At 45.6% G+C, this 18,404-nt stretch overlaps 1 protein-coding gene across 1 annotated transcript; it reads right to left on the bottom strand.

Moving 5' to 3' along the window:
* Window positions 1–3,324: 3,324 nt before the first annotated feature.
* LOC129852909 (uncharacterized) lies at window positions 3,325–17,801 on the bottom strand. Its single transcript, XM_055918512.1, has 9 exons — window positions 17,744–17,801; window positions 6,871–7,068; window positions 6,173–6,407; window positions 5,855–6,006; window positions 5,554–5,723; window positions 4,707–4,997; window positions 4,059–4,243; window positions 3,774–3,947; window positions 3,325–3,421 (listed from the first exon to the last, which is right to left on the bottom strand). The coding sequence occupies exons 1-9, from the start codon at window positions 17,799–17,801 to the stop codon at window positions 3,325–3,327; spliced, it is 1,560 nt and encodes a 519-aa protein (XP_055774487.1).
* Window positions 17,802–18,404: the final 603 nt, after the last annotated feature.

Raw genomic sequence — 18,404 nt, forward strand, 5'->3', positions numbered from 1 at the left:
AAGAAGGATTTCTAAGCCTTGAGACAACTGAGAATGTGTGCCATTCAGAGGGTGTATGGGCAAGACAAAAAATGTAAGTGCCTTTGAACGGGGTATGGTAGTAGGTGCCAGCCGCACAAGTTTGTGTCAAGAACTGCAACGATGCTGGGTTTTTCACACTCAACAGTTTCCCATGTGTATCAAGAATGGTCCACCACCCGTAGGACATATCTCTCAATTAAATTTCAATTCAATTTAAGGGGCTTTATTGGCATGGGAAACATATGTTACATTGCCAAAGCAAGCGAAATAGATAATAAACAAAAGTAAAATAAACAATAAAATGAACAGTAAACATTACTCACAAAAGTTCCAAAGGAATAGAGACATTTCAAATGTCATATTATGTCTATATACAGTGTTGTAACGATGTGTGTGTGTGTTTCTCTCTCTCTCTCGCTCTTTCGCTCTCTCCCCCGCACCTGCCGTCTCAACCTCTGAATGCTCGACTATGAAAAGCCAACTGACATTAACTCCTGAGGTGCTGTCCTGTTGCACCCTCTATAACCACTGTGATTATTATTTGACCCTACTGGTCATATATGAAGGTTTGAACATCTTAAAGAACGATCTAACCTTAACAGCTATTTACTCTTATATTCGACACCAGCACAGCTAGAAGAGGAGTGGCCACCCCTCAGAGACTGTTCCCTCTCTACATTTCTTCTGTCACGTTCCTGACCTGTTTTCCTTTGTCTTGTATTTATTTAGTTGGTCAGGGCGTGAGTTGGGTGGGTTTGTCTATGTGTGATTTTCTATGTTGGGATTTTGTGTTCGGCCTGGTATGATTCTCAATCAGAGGCAGCTGTCAATCGTTGTCCCTGATTGAGAATCATACTAAGGCAGCCGGGGTTTCACATGTGTTTTGTGGGTGTTTGTTTCCGTGTTTGTGTTTTTCACCACACGGTACTGTATCTGTTTTCTGCACTTCGTTTATTTGTTTTTGTAATTCAGTGTTCAAGTTTCGTTATAATAAATCATCATGAACACTAACCACTCTGCGTATTGGTCCGATCCGTCTCGCCTCTCCTCGTCCGAGGAGGAGGAAGAATATGAAAGCCGTTACATCTTCCTAGGTTCCTGCCTTTCTAGGAAGTTTTTCCTAGCCACCATGCCTCTACATCTGCATTGCTCACTGTTTTGGATTTTAGTCTGAGTTTCTGTGTAGCACTTTGTGACATCGGCTGATGTAAAAAGGGCTTTATAAATACATTTGATTGATTTGATTGATTGGAGTCAACATGGGTCAGCATCCCTAGGCCAGGATCCTTGTGGAACGCTTTTGACACCTTGTAGAGTCTATGCCCCCAAACGAATTGAGGCTGTTCTGAGGGGTAAAGGGGTGCAACTCAATATTAGGAAGGTGTTCATCATGTTTGGTATACTCATTTTATATGAGTGTTTTATTTTTCATAATGTTTTTACACATTTAATTTTTCTTCCACTTTGACATTAAGGAGTATTTGTACAGATCAAAAAAATCCATTTAAATCCATTTTAATCCCACTTTGTAACACAACAAATGTGGAAAAGGTCAAGGGGTGTGAACCCTTTCTAAAGGCACTGTAAATGAGACCTTAGGTCTGGAATGTGGTGATGACATATGCAAACAGATGTCCTTGTTTTATTTATGACAAGGATGAATATTGGAATACTGCTGAAAGGTTATGTATATTTATGTTTCAGATTAATTTGCTTAGTTTAGATAGCTGTCTGACATCTGAACTGAGAGGGTGTATTGCTATGAATGCAACGCAATCAAGGATGTCTACACCTGTACTTCAGCTTCAATTTACATACCTACAAAGTCTGCACCTGTGCTTGAACCCAATTAGTCAACTAAGCCAGGTCTAAATGTGCCGAAGCTTGACTACTCATAAACTGTAAACCCGGACTACACCTTTGACTTAAACCAGATCTACATACGAACCAGGTTTACACTAATGGCTATGTCCCAAAACTCTGATAAAGCTGGTTTACCGTTGTAACTATTAAGCAAAGGTTTTCCAATGCCTCACAAAAAAGGGCACCTATTGGTAGATACATTTTTTTAAAGACATTGAGTATCCCTTTGAGCATGGTTATTAATTACATTTTGGAATGTGTATCAATACAACAAATCACTAGAAAGATATAGGCGTCCTTCCTAACTCAGTCACCAGAGAGGAAGGAAATCGCTCAGGAATTTTACAATGAGGCCAATGGTGACATTAAAATGGTTACAGAGTTTAATGGCTATGGTAAGATAAAAAACAGAGGATGGATCAACAACATTCTAGTTACTCCACAATACTAACCTTAATGACAGAGTGAAAAGATGGAAGCTTGTACAGACTAATAATATTGCAAAAAATGTGGCAAAGCAATTAACTATTTGTCCTGAATGCAGAGTGGGGCAAATCAAATACAACACATTACTGAGTACCACTCTCCATATTTTCAAGCATTGTGTTGGCTGCATGTTATGGGTATGCTTGTAATTGTTAAGAACTGGGGAGTGTTTCAGGATACAAAAGAACAGCACAGGCAAAATCCTAGAGGAAAACCTGGTTCAGTCTGCTTTCCACCAGACACTGGGAGATGAATTCAACTTTCAAACTGAGGAGGCTGGTGGGATGAACTTTAGGAGAACAGGCTCATTGTAATGGCTGGAATGGAATAAATGGAATGGAGTCAAACATGTGGTATCCATATGTTTGATGTGTTTGATACTGTTCTATCAATTCCATTCCACACATTACAATGAGCCTGTAAGGCGTGTATATGGGAGGCGAAGTCAAGTGCAGGAGAGCGGAGTATAATAAACAGGCGCACTTTAATACCGGTTACCAAATGACAGCACATAAAACATACTAGTGCCAAAAACACGGTCTATAACAGTGTGCAGCGCCTGACAATCATCCACGTAACAAATAACAATCACTCACAAATACAACATGGGCAACAGAGGGTTAAATAGTAAACAAGTAATTGGTGAGTGAAGCCAGGTGTGTAAGACAAAGACAGAACAAATGGAAAATGAAAAGTGGATCGGCGGTGGCTAGAAAGCCGGTGACGTCGACCGCTGAACGCCGCCCGAACAAGGAGAGGGACGACTTCGGCGGAAGTCGTGACAGAGCCAATCCTCCTACAGCTCCTCCTACCAGCCCACTGCTTTCAACAGGACAATATCCCTAAACACAAGGCCAAATCTACATTGGAGTTGTGTGTGTGTCTGCATTTTACTGGACCATTAGGAAGCTGTTGTTGATATGTTGTTTGGACTGTGAATGCTAATTTGAACACTTATAATCCAGTCAATGATAAGAACTTAAACTCTGTATCCTCAATGGCCTGGGCTGTGGGGGGACTGTGAGGAGGGGTGTGGTGGGCTGTGGGGGGACTGTGAGGAGGGGTGTGGTGGGCTGTGGGGGGACTCTGAGGAGTGGTGTGGCAGGCTGTGGGGGGACTGTGAGGAGGGGTGTGGTGGGCTGTGGGGGAACTGTGAGGAGCTGTGTGGTGGGCTGTGGGGGGACTGTGAGGAGTGGTGTGGTGGGCTGTGGGGGGACTGTGAGGAGGGGTGTGGTGGGCTGTGGGGGGACTGTGAGGAGGGGTGTGGTGGGCTGTGGGGGAACTGTGAGGAGCTGTGGGGGGACTTTGAGGAGCGGTGTGGTGGGCTGTGGGGGGACTGTGAGGAGGGGTGTGGTGGGCTGTGGGGGAACTGTGAGGAGGGGTGTGGTGGGCTGTGGGGGGACTGTGAGGAGTGGTGTGGCAGGCTGTGGGGGGACTGTGAGGAGGGGTGTGGTGGGCTGTGGGGGGACTGTGAGGAGTGGTGTGGCAGGCTGTGGGGGGACTGTGAGGAGGGGTGTGGTGGGCTGTGGGGGAACTGTAAGGAGCTGTGGGGGGACTTTGAGGAGCGGTGTGGTGGGCTGTGGGGGGACTGTGAGGAGGGGTGTGGTGGGCTGTGGGGGAACTGTGAGGAGGGGTGTGGTGGGCTGTGGGGGAACTGTGAGGAGCTGTGTGGTGGGCTGTGGGGGGACTGTGAGGAGTGGTGTGGCAGGCTGTGGGGGGACTGTGAGGAGGGGTGTGGTGGGCTGTGGGGGGACTGTGAGGAGTGGTGTGGCAGGCTGTGGGGGGACTGTGAGGAGGGGTGTGGTGGGCTGTGGGGGAACTGTGAGGAGCTGTGGGGGGACTTTGAGGAGCGGTGTGGTGGGCTGTGGGGGGACTGTGAGGAGGGGTGTGGTGGGCTGTGGGGGAACTGTGAGGAGGGGTGTGGTGGGCTGTGGGGGAACTGTGAGGAGCTGTGTGGTGGGCTGTGGGGGGACTGTGAGGAGTGGTGTGGCAGGCTGTGGGGGGACTGTGAGGAGGGGTGTGGTGGGCTGTGGGGGAACTGTGAGGAGCTGTGTGGTGGGCTGTGGGGGGACTGTGAGGAGCGGTGTGGTGGGCTGTGGGGGGACTGTGAGGAGGGGTGTGGTGGGCTGTGGGGGAACTGTGAGGAGGGGTGTGGTGGGCTGTGGGGGAACTGTGAGGAGCTATGTGGTGGGCTGTGGGGGGACTGTGAGGAGCGGTGTGGTGGGCTGTGGGGGAACTGTGAGGAGCTGTGTGGTGGGCTGTGGGGAGACTGTGAGGAGCGGTGTGGTGGGCTGTGGGGAGACTGTGAGGAGCGGTGTGGTGGGCTGTGGGGGAACTGTGAGGAGCGGTGTGGTGGGCTGTGGTCGGAATGTGAGGAGCGGTGTGGTGGGCTGTGGGGGGACTGTGAGGAAAGGTGGGTGTGGTGGGCTGTGGTGGGACTGTGAGGAACGGTGGGTGTGGTGGGCTGTGGGGGGACTGTGAGGAACGGTGGGTGGGCTGTGGGACGCTGTGAGCAGCTGTGTGGTGGGCTGTGGCGGAACTGTGAGGAGGGGTGTGGTGGGCTGTGGGGGGTCTTTGAGGAGCTGTGTGGTGGGCTGTGGGGGGACTGTGAGCAGCTGTGTGGTGGGCTGTGGGGGAACTGTGAGGAGGGGTGTGGTGGGCTGTGGGGGGACTTTGAGGAGCTGTGTGGTGGGCTGTGGGGGGACTGTGAGGAGCGATGTGGTGGGCTGTGGGGGAACTGTGAGGAGCTGTGGGGGGACTTTGAGGAGGGGTTTGGTGGGCTGTGGGGGAACTGTGAGGAGTGGTGTGGTGGGCTGTGGGGAGACTGTGAGGAGGGGTGTGGTGGGCTGTGGGGGTACTGTGAGGAGCGGTGTGGTGGGCTGTGGGGGAACTGTGAGGAGCGGTGTGGTGGGCTGTGGGGGAACTGTGAGGTGTGGTGGGCTGTGGGGGAACTGTGAGGAGGGGTGTGGTGGGCTGTGGGGGGACTGTGAGGAGCGGTGTGGTGGGCTGTGGGGGGACTGTGAGGAGCGGTGTGGTGGGCTGTGGGGGGACTGTGAGGAGCGGTGTGGTGGGCTGTGGGGGTACTGTGAAGAGCGGTGTGGTGGGCTGTGGGGGTACTGTGAGGAGCGGTGTGGTGGGCTGTGGGGGAACTGTGAGGAGCGGTGTGGTGGGCTGTGGTCGGACTGTGAGGAGCGGTGTGGTGGGCTGTGGGGGGACTGTGAGGAAAGGTGGGTGTGGTGGGCTGTGGTGGGACTGTGAGGAGCGGTGGGTGTGGTGGGCTGTGGGGGGACTGTGAGGAACGGTGGGTGGGCTGTGGGACGCTGTGAGCAGCTGTGTGGTGGGCTGTGGGGGAACTGTGAGGAGGGGTGTGGTGGGCTGTGGGGGGTCTTTGAGGAGCTGTGTGGTGGGCTGTGGGACGCTGTGAGCAGCTGTGTGGTGGGCTGTGGGGGAACTGTGAGGAGGGGTGTGGTGGGCTGTGGGGGACTTTGAGGAGCTGTGTGGTGGGCTGTGGGGGGACTGTGAGGAGTGGTGTGGCAGGCTGTGGGGGGACTGTGAGGAGGGGTGTGGTGGGCTGTGGGGGAACTGTGAGGAGCTGTGGGGGGACTTTGAGGAGCGGTGTGGTGGGCTGTGGGGGGACTGTGAGGAGGGGTGTGGTGGGCTGTGGGGGAACTGTGAGGAGGGGTGTGGTGGGCTGTGGTCGGACTGTGAGGAGCGGTGTGGTGGGCTGTGGGGGTACTGTGAGGAGCGGTGTGGTGGGCTGTGGGGGTACTGTGAGGAGCGGTGTGGTGGGCTGTGGGGGGACTGTGAGGAAAGGTGGGTGTGGTGGGCTGTGGTGGGACTGTGAGGAACGGTGGGTGTGGTGGGCTGTGGGGGGACTGTGAGGAACGGTGGGTGGGCTGTGGGACGCTGTGAGCAGCTGTGTGGTGGGCTGTGGGGGAACTGTGAGGAGGGGTGTGGTGGGCTGTGAGGGGACTTTGAGGAGCTGTGTGGTGGGCTGTGGGACGCTGTGAGCAGCTGTGTGGTGGGCTGTGGGGGAACTGTGAGGAGGGGTGTGGTGGGCTGTGGGGGGACTTTGAGGAGCTGTGTGGTGGGCTGTGGGGGGACTGTGCGGAGCGGTGTGGTGGGCTGTGGGGGGACTGTGAGGAGCGGTGTGGTGGGCTGTGGGGGAACTGTGAGGAGTGGTGTGGTGGGCTGTGGGGGAACTGTGAGGAGTGGTGTGGTGGGCTGTGGGGGGACTGTGAGGAGCGGTGTGGTGGGCTGTGGGGAGACTGTGAGGAGGGGTGTGGTGGGCTGTGGGGGAACTGTGAGGAGCGGTGTGGTGGGCTGTGGGGGAACTGTGAGGAGCGGTGTGGTGGGCTGTGGGGGAACTGTGAGGAGCGGTGTGGTGGGCTTTGGGGGAACTGTGAGGAGCGGTGTGGTGGGCTGTGGGGAAACTGTGAGGAGCGGTGTGGTGGGCTGTGGGGGGACTGTGAGGAGCGGTGTGGTGGGCTGTGGGGGTACTGTGAGGAGCGGTGTGGTGGGCTGTGGTGGGACTGTGAGGAGCGGTGTGGTGGGCTGTGGGGGGACTATGAGGAGCGGTGTGGTGGGCTGTGGAGGGACTGTGAGGAAAGGTGGGTGTGGGGGCTGTGGTGGGACTGTGAGGAACGGTGGGTGTGGTGGGCTGTGGGGGGACTGTGAGGAACGGTGGGTGTGGTGGGACTGTGAGGAACGGTGGGTGTGGTGGGCTGTGGGGAGCTGTCAGAACCTGTGGGAGGCCTTCCTCTCCTCACCCAATACATTCACAGCCTGCATCACCAGGCGACAGCACTCAATTTAATATCAGCTGTCAGCAGTCCATGCGTCTTAATGTTGTAACAGGCCTCTCCTCAGGTGGAGATCACACTTTCAAGACAGCGTCTGTACTGAGATATATAGATGCTATGAAATAATGAAATACATGTGGTGAGATCAATAGTTGGGGGCAAACTCCTCCTAAGCCTTCATGTTCTAGTCTTGACAATAGGGTGTGAGAGGGTTCAAGGGGACGGTTCTATTGCTGTTTATTTTCCCTCCGACAATTAGTCCTTATACTTTAAGTATTTAGCTATTTCCCTTGATGATCTGCATTCTCTAACTATGTTTTTTATGCTTCTGTTTTAAAACGTCATATTAAAAAACAGTGTCTATGTGACAGCGACATCCGAGGAAAGGGAACAGAATCATTGATGATGAATATGTCAGAGCCGAACGCACAGGGAGGGTCTTATCTCCTAGTTAGTAAATAAATGCACTGTATGCACTCCCTGCTGATGTCAAATTATTTCCCTGTGAAGAGAGAACAACGTAATCAAAACCGGAAGTATGGTGTGTCAATATAGAAGATTTAAATATGATACGCTCTAGAGGAAAAAACACCAATAACTACAGAGGTCCATGTAGTCGATACACAGTTGGTAGAATAAGTGATTCAATCTGTTCTCTTTTTTGTCATACATTTATCTATAAACGTAGATCCTGATCGAGAATGCATTCTTATTTCCAACAACAGCCAACTGGAGACTTGCAAGAGAGTGTTGAGGGGTTGAATGAGCCAATTAGAAGCTGGGATGATTAGGTTGGTATGATAATACTGTATGAAGGGCCAGATTAGGAAGCCAGGAAACCGGATCGATAGCCCCTCTAATGACAAGTGCCATAGGATCTTTAGTGACCACACAGAGTCAGAAGCTAAGTATGTGACACAATCACTAACAACCTAATTTTCCTTGGAGGTATCCGATCCAAGTAGCTATCCCAGGCCAAGTCCTGCAAATTAGTAACAATTATAGTGACAAATGATAATTTATCAAGCACTTTCCATTGGATTACGCTCAAATTGCAAATAAACAAGTTAAGAGTTGCTGGTCACATACAAGGGTTAAATGTAGAAGGGCTGGAGGTGTTCGTCATTAATGACAACCTTATTCCTCTCAATGGGTGCTCCCCCATCACAGTGTCACTCTGTAGGACCCAGGGGAAGTGAAAATTACATACCTCCTTCTCTACGGGGCAGAAGGGACCCTGCCCTCTGGTAAGAAACACTCGATAAAATGCCATCTCTCATTAAACCCCCTTTTCTTCCTGTTGGAAGTGACTGGTGAGATAGGGATTTCTGATGTCTGTGGTTCACATAGAGAAACACTGCCTTTATGTCTGGAAGTGTTGTTATCTTAAGACAAGGGTCATGCTACAGTCAGAGATGCGTATTGTCATGGCTTTGGTTCATGCCAAGTCAACCAATCCAGTCTCAGGTGGCTAGGTCATGTACTGAGGATGTAATCAGATGTCAAAGTCAAGACAGTCCTTTGTTGGACACTACAAAGGAGACGACTCCGGGGCAGGTCAAGGACCCTTGTGGCGTGGGTTTGTTGCAGACTTGTGCTCCACAAGTAGCAAAGAGGAGGGAGTAAGAAAGTAAAATCTCACAAACTGTACATACACAATATGAACAAATTCTGGGTAATGTTTGGTCCATGTTCAAGATTGAGTAGTGTACAAAATCAAACACCAACAGGAGCAGTATATAATGCCAAATGAATACCCTGCATGCTGTGTTCATCGGGCAACTACAGTAAGTTGTTGAAACGTTGCTATTAAACCTTGGAAGTACTGAAACAGTGATGTTATTCTACTTGTTGCTCATGTAAAAGATTGACAATCAGCATTTGGCCCTAGAATCACAGAATGTTGGTTTTGATGTTGGGTTAGTGATGCCGTCGTCGAAGGCTCTTGTTGTTGATGACATGACCTGTTGCTATCGTTAAATCAACCACTGACATTGCAGTTAGGCAACCTCTATTGTAACAAGTGATTGCATAAGTAGAGAGGCACAGCAGGGTTAAATCATATGGACTTGGCAAAAATCAATACACTGCAGTTTACCAGAGGCCATAACAAATTGCCATCTTTAAGACAAAATCAGAATAAGACCACTTGTAATTACTGAGACTGTGTGTAAAGAACACAATAAGAAATTTGTTGTTCGTCATCCATAATTTCTTTGTGCTATATTTAATTGGAGGCCTAAATGTATTTTTGTTATCCGTATATATAGATATATTTTACATTCATTCAAATACTAATTTAACTACAGCACATCCTCCCATACCCCAGCTCTTGGAGAAGTGCATGGTATTTTAGGGCTGCATCTAAAAAGGGTTAAGATTCTTGCCCTTTCCCACTATTACATCAGCTGCATTGCCATGACAACAGCAATTAGCAGGAACTCGGTTTCCAGGCAGGCAGTGAATAACTCTGTGCCTTGTCACCATGGCAACCGAGATCAGGGCAGCCACACACACATCTGTCTGAAGTGAAAAGCAGCCATGATGGTGTGGAGCAAAGCACATGGGCTTCTCTCTGTGAGGACAGATACAATTGATCAAAATACAACTATCTAAGCTAAGCAAAACGTATAGTGCATGAAATAGCAGTTGCATTAAGTATTGGGTTTAGTTGATCAGTTAATTTTATTCATTTGTGTAGTCATATCACCCTTGGCTACTGAAGAGATTTGATTCCATGTTTCTTTGAACATAGAAGGACTAATGCCTACACCTGTCACATTCCACAGGGTTGCCAACTTTTGAAGAAAGCTTGGAGTGAGATTTGTAATGTGAATTTCAATGCCCATTGGCACAACCCCTAGACGGGGGTACTGGGTGTCCTCCCCCAGGAAAATTGTACTGTTTTAAAGCTAACTTCATGTATGCAACATGTGCCGGGAAGTGCTACCACTTCACCAAGGCTCTCCACAGGAAATGCTAATATTAATAGTTGATGGCAGTGGGTAACCAAATCATAGATTGTAGTCTCCTTGTCAATAGACTGCTTTGAAGGTAAAGACACAAACATTTAGTATTTTGTAATTTGGGTGAACGATCCCTTTAAAATAGGACTGGAAGAAAATCCTGTTTGTTCTCCAGGAGGGTTTGCCACCCCTGATCTATGTTTCCCAAATGCTGGGTGTTTGAAAATGTTTTTGTTATAACAATTAATTTCTCAAAATCACCAAACCTTTAAGAAAATCTAATGAATATCAATATTCAGGTACTTTATGCCTACTAGTTGAAGATCCTTGCCATTCTCTTACTCTACAATGACAAAATATATGTGTTTGTGAGTTGTGAATACCCCTAACATCTCTGCCTAGCATGTACAAAACACTAAAATGTACAAAATTATATTAATACTCAATGCTTATTTGTATGACTTATTCAAAATTGTCCATGAATGGCTGCAATAATATACAGCCTCATATAGTTAATTTTCAAAGACAAAAGTAGAAATATTAGATTTAAAATATGTGAACACACTGGAAAAATTGTGAAGACACAAGCAGAGTAATTACTCTATATTAGCCCATTGTTAAGAAAAATAATTATTGTACTGATTAGACCAAATAAAGTAAATAGATCAAATCTCATAAAGACATGATTACACAAATTTGCCCCTACACCCTCACAAATCATTTTCCGATTGATTCTTTCCCCTATAGAATCAAACGTACCTTATTGATTCACAACAGTTTGACAAAATGGTATTATTCATGGTTACAAATCAGTTCACCCGACAAAACTTCCCTGCTAAAACATACTGTAGGTCTCTGCTGCCTTTTCGTTGTTACAACCTTAATTCTAATCACCAAAAGAACGGATGCAAGTGTGGATTAAATCGATTTTAGCACATGCTGTCAAAAGGCTGCATTCTGCAACAGGGACGCAACCAAATTTTGTTGACAACATTGTACATAAAACAACGTTACCATGCTGCTCTTTTTACAGTTTTATAAACGCAGCAGAGAACGTTCTCTCTCCATCAGCTCTGATGTTACGTGATACTTTAGTGTTTCTGGCATGATATGATGGCCGCTCACCGGAAGCGTTCATGGGGATGGTACATGTCTTAGTGTGTGTAGAGTAATATGGGAGGTCAACGCTGTTGATCAAATCGACTACATTTACTCAAGAGAACCATAATAATAAAGAAGTGTCTACTGTTCATCCTGTTCACATCACAAGGTCAAACATGACCAAAATACACAGCCTGTATGCAAAAGGCCTCACTCAGCGCAAAATGCATATGGTAAATGTAGTGGAGCATTAATGGCACCGGGTTTCAGTTTTTAAAAAACATGAGATTACTGTTTCATTGCAAATGTTATTTAAAGCAGTTTACAGTTAAGCCATATACTGTATAGACATGCATGCAAGCAACATGCTCCAACAACCTGAGCTATCGGGAACCAAGATTCTTTTTGAAAGATTTTGCAATTTAAATAAAAACTGTGAACCTTCAAACTACATACGGACTTAGGAAATACCCCCGACCATGAGGATAAACTTTTATAAGGTCACTATGCGATCGTAATTTCAAAAATCCACTTTCATGTCATTTGCTCTTGCATGAAGTACCTGCAATTCTCACTTTTCCCAAGTGAGAGAGAGGGCTGAAGTGATTAGACTGAAATAGGGACTCCTGTAGGGTTTTCTGTTTCATATTACAGGTCTGGCATCCAGGTGAAATCAAATGGAAAGCATTCCACATGCGGACGGACACCCTCACACACACTCACACACAGGGAGCCGCTGTAGAATCACACCTCTCTCAGAGAGAGAGAGAGTGTGTAAGTGAGAGAAAGAGAGAGAATTGTACACTATCAGTGTACTAACACAGAATATTCCAATAAATTATCGACCAGCTCATCGAACACAAATTCAACCCTAAGTTGAGGCCGCACCAGCTCCACTAACACTGCCTTAGCATCTCTTGAGCCCACTCACTCTAAATTGTGTTTTTTTCTTCCAGATGGCCATCCTATCCTAAAGAATAGCGTAACAGTCCTTCCTCCTAAATGTGTAGCTCAGTTCCCCAGTGCCCTCCCACCCATCCCCCTCCTTCCAACTGAAGGATCAGCGTCTGTTAGCAACAGTCCTGTGAATAATCCTTCACTGTAGAACATACTGTATGTTTCTCTATGGAGGGCTTTCAAGAAGGATTCAGGTCAATACAGGACAATATCTCATACTAGGGTCGGGCAGTATACAGATGTTCGTACCTTCATACCATTCTTGTACCATACCGGGGTAAACAGTAGCACCGGCAGTGCACACATCTTTCCAAATGTAAAAAAAAATAAAAAATACTAACAAGCAAACTTAAACTAATTGCAACGGCAGACAATCCAGCTCATAAAGTTCTACAACTGCTGTATCTTAAAAGGCTACTCACAGTTTGGTGCAAGAACAAAACATATTGGGGTGGACGTGGAGTTGGCCGCTTTCCTCAAAGCCTGCATGATGTCTGCATAGCGGAACTGCACATGTTGAATGGCATCCTATATGGATGCCCATCACGTGGGACACAGTCTTTTCAGGGTCGGGTTTGGAGAAGTGGAGGGGATTGATTGTCTCTGCTGTAGCAAAGAAGCTTGATCTTGCAAAAGCTAGCCACCAAATGCATAGCTGGAGTCCTGAGCTGGAGATTACTATCTAAGATGTGCCAAATAAATTAACTTATAGTCATAAACACTGAGTTTACAAAACATTAGGAACACCTACTCTTTGCAGGGCATCATACACTGACCAGATGAATCCAGGCGAAAGCTATCATCCCTTATTGATGTAGCTCGTTAAATCCACTTCAAATCAGTGTAGATGAAGGGGAGGAGACAGGTTAAAGAAGGATTTTTAAACCTTGAGACATGGATTGTGTACGTGTCATTCAGAGGGTGAATGGGCAAGACAAAAGATTTAAGTGCCTTTGAATGGGGTATGGTAGTAGGCGCCAGTGGTAGTAGCCCACTGATTTGAGTGTGTCAAGAACTGCAACGCTGTTGGGCTTTTCACGCTCAACATTTTACTGTGTGTATCAAAAATGGTCCACGACCAAAAGGACATCCAGCCAACTTGACACAACTGTGGGAAGCATTGGAGTCAACATGGGCCAGCATCCCTGTGGAACGCTTGTGACGCCTTGTAGAGTCAGTTTCGGTCTGAACGTTCCGATAGCAACGACTATGGAGGAAAAAGTGGCAATAAGTGATATGTTAATTGACGCTTCTGTCTTGTGCTGTTTATTCCTGATAGTTTTCAAAACCTATGAAGATGTCCAACCCCCCCATACCATGGGTATTTCAAAATAGCCCGGGATACGGTATATACACGGTATACCGCCCACGCTTTTTTCATTACGTTTAATAACCTTGCAATGTGCTAAGGACATACAGTATGTCGCAGCATTGGGTATTTGTTTCAGGATAGGTTTCAATGGATAGGTAAGACATCCACAATGAAAAGTCTCCTTTATACAGTACCCAGCTATTACCGCTTTCTCATACAATTGATTTGTCCTACAATTTTCATTCATTGCTTTTTTACATTGGATTTACCCAACTATTATAAGCCCATGTTCTTTCAACCCTTACATGTGTCTATTCGTCAAATATGAACAAGAATGGCATTTTAAACTCTTTTTGTGTCGATTATAGCATTCTGTTATTGTATTGTATTATATTTCATATTCCATTTTTTAAAGGAATAACATGGTGGTTTTAGATTTTCTTTATAAGAAAAAGAAAAGACAAACAAAAGAAACGGTCTTCTCAGCCCCCTGTTTGATCTTGCTCCGTGATTCTGTGCGCTCTAGCAGCGATGGATGTGTGTATAAAAAAAACTCACAAAAAAGAGCGAAATAGGCTTAAAACAGTGGAAAGGACTGCACGCATGGCCTTGAGTGCAGCATAATGGGTCTAACACCAATTATCCCTGTTCCACGCATGGCCACTCTACAACTTATAATTTCCTTTGCTAGCAGCATGTTATAGTACAGGCTAACATTAAAAACAGACTTTAAAAACAAGGGAAAGAACATTAGAGTTTCTTAGTGAACATTGCAGTATGTAGTGTGCATTCTCTCTAATAGGGGCTATGGGGACAAAAGGTCTTCATCTTTTCATCAGGGTAAAACTCACATCCTGTATGTGGAATGCCTATATCTGTGCCTGTCCAGGGTTGTTCTGAGGACACACACATTTGGCCAAGCGTTTTCCTGAGTACATGACATTATTAGTGTATTTCTAGAAATGCAATTATACCAGTCTTGCTCGCTCAGGCTTTTAGCAGAAGCCTGAGATGTATTATAAAGATGGACTAGACCTGTGGGTGACACAGTGAGAAGGAGAGAGAGAGCAGTACTTGTGCCATCAACGGAGGAAGGCCGGGGCCTACTTGAGCTCCATTTGGTGGCTCTCACCTGCCTCTCATCTGTGAAAAGCTCCTTTGTTCTGCAGGGGACCATGAGGGAGGTTGCAGATGCTTAGGAGGGGGGCTGCATTTTGGTAAGTTGTTCCTCCAGTGTTGTTTAGACATGGTGGGCCAAGCCATTTAAGAAAAGGGAAATTATGAAAGGAAATTCAATTCAGGTACAGTTGGGGATCTGTGATGGACGTGACTGAAAAGTTTACTATTAATACTAAAAAGCGCATGGATTTATATTATATTAATATACACTACCGTTCAAAAGTTTGGGGTCACTTAGAAATGTCCTTGTTTTTGAAAGAAAAGCACCTTTTTTGTCCATTAAAATAACATCAAATTGATCAGAAATACAGTGTAAACAACTATTGTAGCTGGAAACGGCTGATTTTTAATGGATCTACATAGGCGTACAGAGGCACATTATCAGCAACCATCACTTCTGTGTTCCTATGGCACTGTAACGGCTGTCGAAGTCGTTCTCCTCCTCAGACGAGGAGGAGCATGGATCGGACCAACACGCAGAGTGGAAAGTAGTCATTATTTAATGAACGTAAACTGAACACTTACACATACAAAAACAACAAACGTGACCAAACCGAAAACAGTCCCGTGTGGCACGAACACAGACACGAGATACAAACACCCACAAAACACACGTGAAACCCAGGCTGCCTAAGTATGATTCTCAAATCAGGGACAACGATTGACAGCTGCCTCTGATTGAGAATCATACCAGGCCGAACACAAAAATCCCAACATAGAAAATAACACATAGACAACCCACCCCAACTCACGCCCTGACCAACTAAATAAATACAAGAAAAAGGAAAAACAGGTCAGGAACGTGACAGGCACATTGTTAGCTAATCCAAGTTTATAGTTTTAAAAGGCTAATTGACCATTAGAAAACCCTTTTGCAATTATGTTAGCACAGCGGAAAACTGTTGTCCTGATTAAAGAAGCAATAAAACTGGCCTTCTTAAGACTAGTTGAGTATCTGGAGCATCATCATTTGTGGGTTTGATTACAGGCTCAAAATAGCCAGAAACAAAGACCTTTCTTCTGAAACTCGTCAGTCTATTCTTGTTCTGAGAAATGAAGGCTATCCCATGCAAGAAATTGTCAAGAAACTGAAGATCTCGTACAACGCTGTTTACTACTCCCTTCACAGAACAGCACAAACTGTCTCTAAGCAGAATAGAAAGTGGGAGCACAACTGAGCGAGAGGACACGTTCATTAGTGTCTAGTTTGAGAAACAGACGCCTCACAAGTCCTCAACTGGCAGCTTCATTAAATAGTAGCCGCAAAACACCAGTCTCAACGTCAGCAGTGAAAAGTCAACTCCGGGATGCTGGCCTTCTAGGCAGAGTTGCAAAGAAAAAGCCATATCTCAGACTGGACAATAAAAATAAAATATTAAGATGGGTAAAATAACACAGACACTGGACAGAGGAACTCTGCCTAGAAGGCTAGCATCCCGGAGTCGCCTCTTCACTGTTGACGTTGAGACTGGTGTTTTGCGAATCGCTGCAAAATGCTGGTTAAGTGTGCCTTGAATTCTGAATAAATCACCAACAGTGTCACCAGCAAAGCACCCCCACACCATCACACTTCCTCCTCCATGCTTCACGGTGGGAATCACACATGCGGAGAGCATCTGTTCTCACAAAGACTCAGCGGTTGGAAACAAAAATCTCAAATTTGGACTCAGCAGACCAATGGACAGATTTCCACCAGTCTAATGTCCATTGCTTGTGTTTCTTGGCCCAAGCAAGTCTCTTCATCTTATTGGTGTCCTTTAGTAGTGGTTTCTTTGCAGAAATTTGGTCATGAAGGCCTGATTAACGCAGTCCCCTCTGAACAGTTGATGTTGAGATGAGTCTGTTACTTGAACTCTGTGAAGCATTTATTTGGGCTGCAATTTCTGAGGCTGGTAACTGTAATGAACTTGGGTCTTCCTTTCGTGTGGCGGTCTTCATGAGAGCCAGTTTCATCATAGCGCTTGAGAGTTTTTTGCGACTGCGCTTGAAGAAACTTTCAAAGTTCTTGAAATGTTCTGGATCGACTGACCTTCATGTCTTAAAGAAATTATGGACTGTCATTTCTCTTTTCTTATTTCAGCTGTTCTTGCCATAATATGGACTCGGTCTTTTACCAAATAGGGTTTACCAAATATCTCCTGTATACCACCCCTACCTTATCACAACACAACTGATTGGCTGAAATGCATTAAGAAGGAAAGAAATTCCACAAATTAACTTTTAACAAGGCACAGCTGTTAATTGAAATGCATTCCCGGTGACTACCTCATGAAGCTGGTTGAGAGAATGTGTGAGTGTGCAAAGCTGTCATCAAGGCAAAGGTTGGCTACTTTGAAGAATCTAAAATATATTTTGATTTGTTTAACACTTTTTTGGTTACTACATGATTCCATATGTGTTATTTAATAGTTTTGACGTCTTCACTATTATTTTACAATGTCGAAAATAGTAAAAAAATAAAGAAAAACCCTTGAATGAGAAGGTGGGTGCAAACTTTTAACTGATATTTTATGTATGTACTAATATATATATATATATATATATATATATATATATATATATATATATATATATACACACACACACACACACACACACACACACACACACACACACACACACACACACTTTTTTGTGAGGACCAGATAACAAAAAAAATATATGCTTTGTTATCTAAAAAGCAATGTCTGACATTTTGAAGAAAGCCTCATTCAGAATTGAACTGAATTACTCACTACATCCTCATCAAATTGTGTAGTACATGAGTGAATAAAAATAGTTTTAGCTCGCATAGAATTACATTTTAAGAATGTTCTTGACAAAATGTGTCTGAGTAAATGGTACTGGTTTATTCAGATTTATTGAACAATTATCTCCCCTTGGTAATGCCACGCCATATTACTCTAAAGCTCAGAGAAAATATACTGTAGTTGTTCGGCTGTGAAAATCACACAAAATAAAGATACAAATAAATAAATAAATTATAAAATAATAATTGGTGGGTGTTTATATTTGTCCTGTTACACACAAGTGTGTAATGCAAATGTATTTCTTACATATCTCCACTCCCCCTGAGACACCCGCAGGAAGTGAGGTCATGGCAAAGGTCACCATTGTCCTACGCCCCTGGAGCAATCAAGTATTCAAACCAGTGAACTTTTGGTTACTGGCCCAATGCTCTAACCTCTAGGATACCTTTCGAAATATGACTATTCCACTGCAACTGTGGTTTCTCTCTGTGTAACCACGGCATCCTCAAATTCCAGTAACAACCTTTGTAATTCCCTCTTTGATGATGATTGTTTGCACACAATTTGTGGCCTGTGCACCCTCTCCAGTACATAGTTCTTCAAGGGTTCTTTGGTAAGGCTGATGGTTTTATGTTGAACCATAATGACTCAAATAACCCTTCAAATAACCCAAATAACCTCTTTGCAGTTCAGAAAAGGGTCCTTTCCTCTTTCAGTGATAATTAAAATGTAGGAGCGGCGGCTCAATAGAATATTTTTAGGCGTGGTTTGCACACAGCTTTTTTTGTGCAAACGTAAGTGTCATTCCAGTTTATCTAATGTGTTGTCTTATACCATTAAATGTTGAACATGACTACAGCCAGAAATTGTGTCTTGTGAAAGACTCACGTAAGTCCTTGTGTCATGGGAACTGTTGTCTAAATCAGTGGTTCTCAAACCTCTCCCTGGGGACTCCGAGCAGTTCCAT

The sequence above is a fragment of the Salvelinus fontinalis genome, chromosome 4, assembly GCF_029448725.1.
Source record: "Salvelinus fontinalis isolate EN_2023a chromosome 4, ASM2944872v1, whole genome shotgun sequence".
Taxonomy (NCBI): domain Eukaryota; kingdom Metazoa; phylum Chordata; class Actinopteri; order Salmoniformes; family Salmonidae; genus Salvelinus; species Salvelinus fontinalis.

Coding starts and splice junctions, on each gene's coding strand:
- LOC129852909 (XM_055918512.1), bottom strand. CDS start 17,801: ATGGTGACCTTTGCCATGACCTCACTTCCTGCGGGTGTCTCAGGGGGA. Junction 5,724..5,854: donor CCACCACACAGCTCCTCAAA/GTCCCCCACAGC, acceptor CCCTCCTCACAG/TTCCCCCACAGCCCACCACA. Junction 3,948..4,058: donor CTGCCACACCACTCCTCACA/GTCCCCCCACAG, acceptor GTCCCCCCACAG/CCCACCACACCGCTCCTCAA.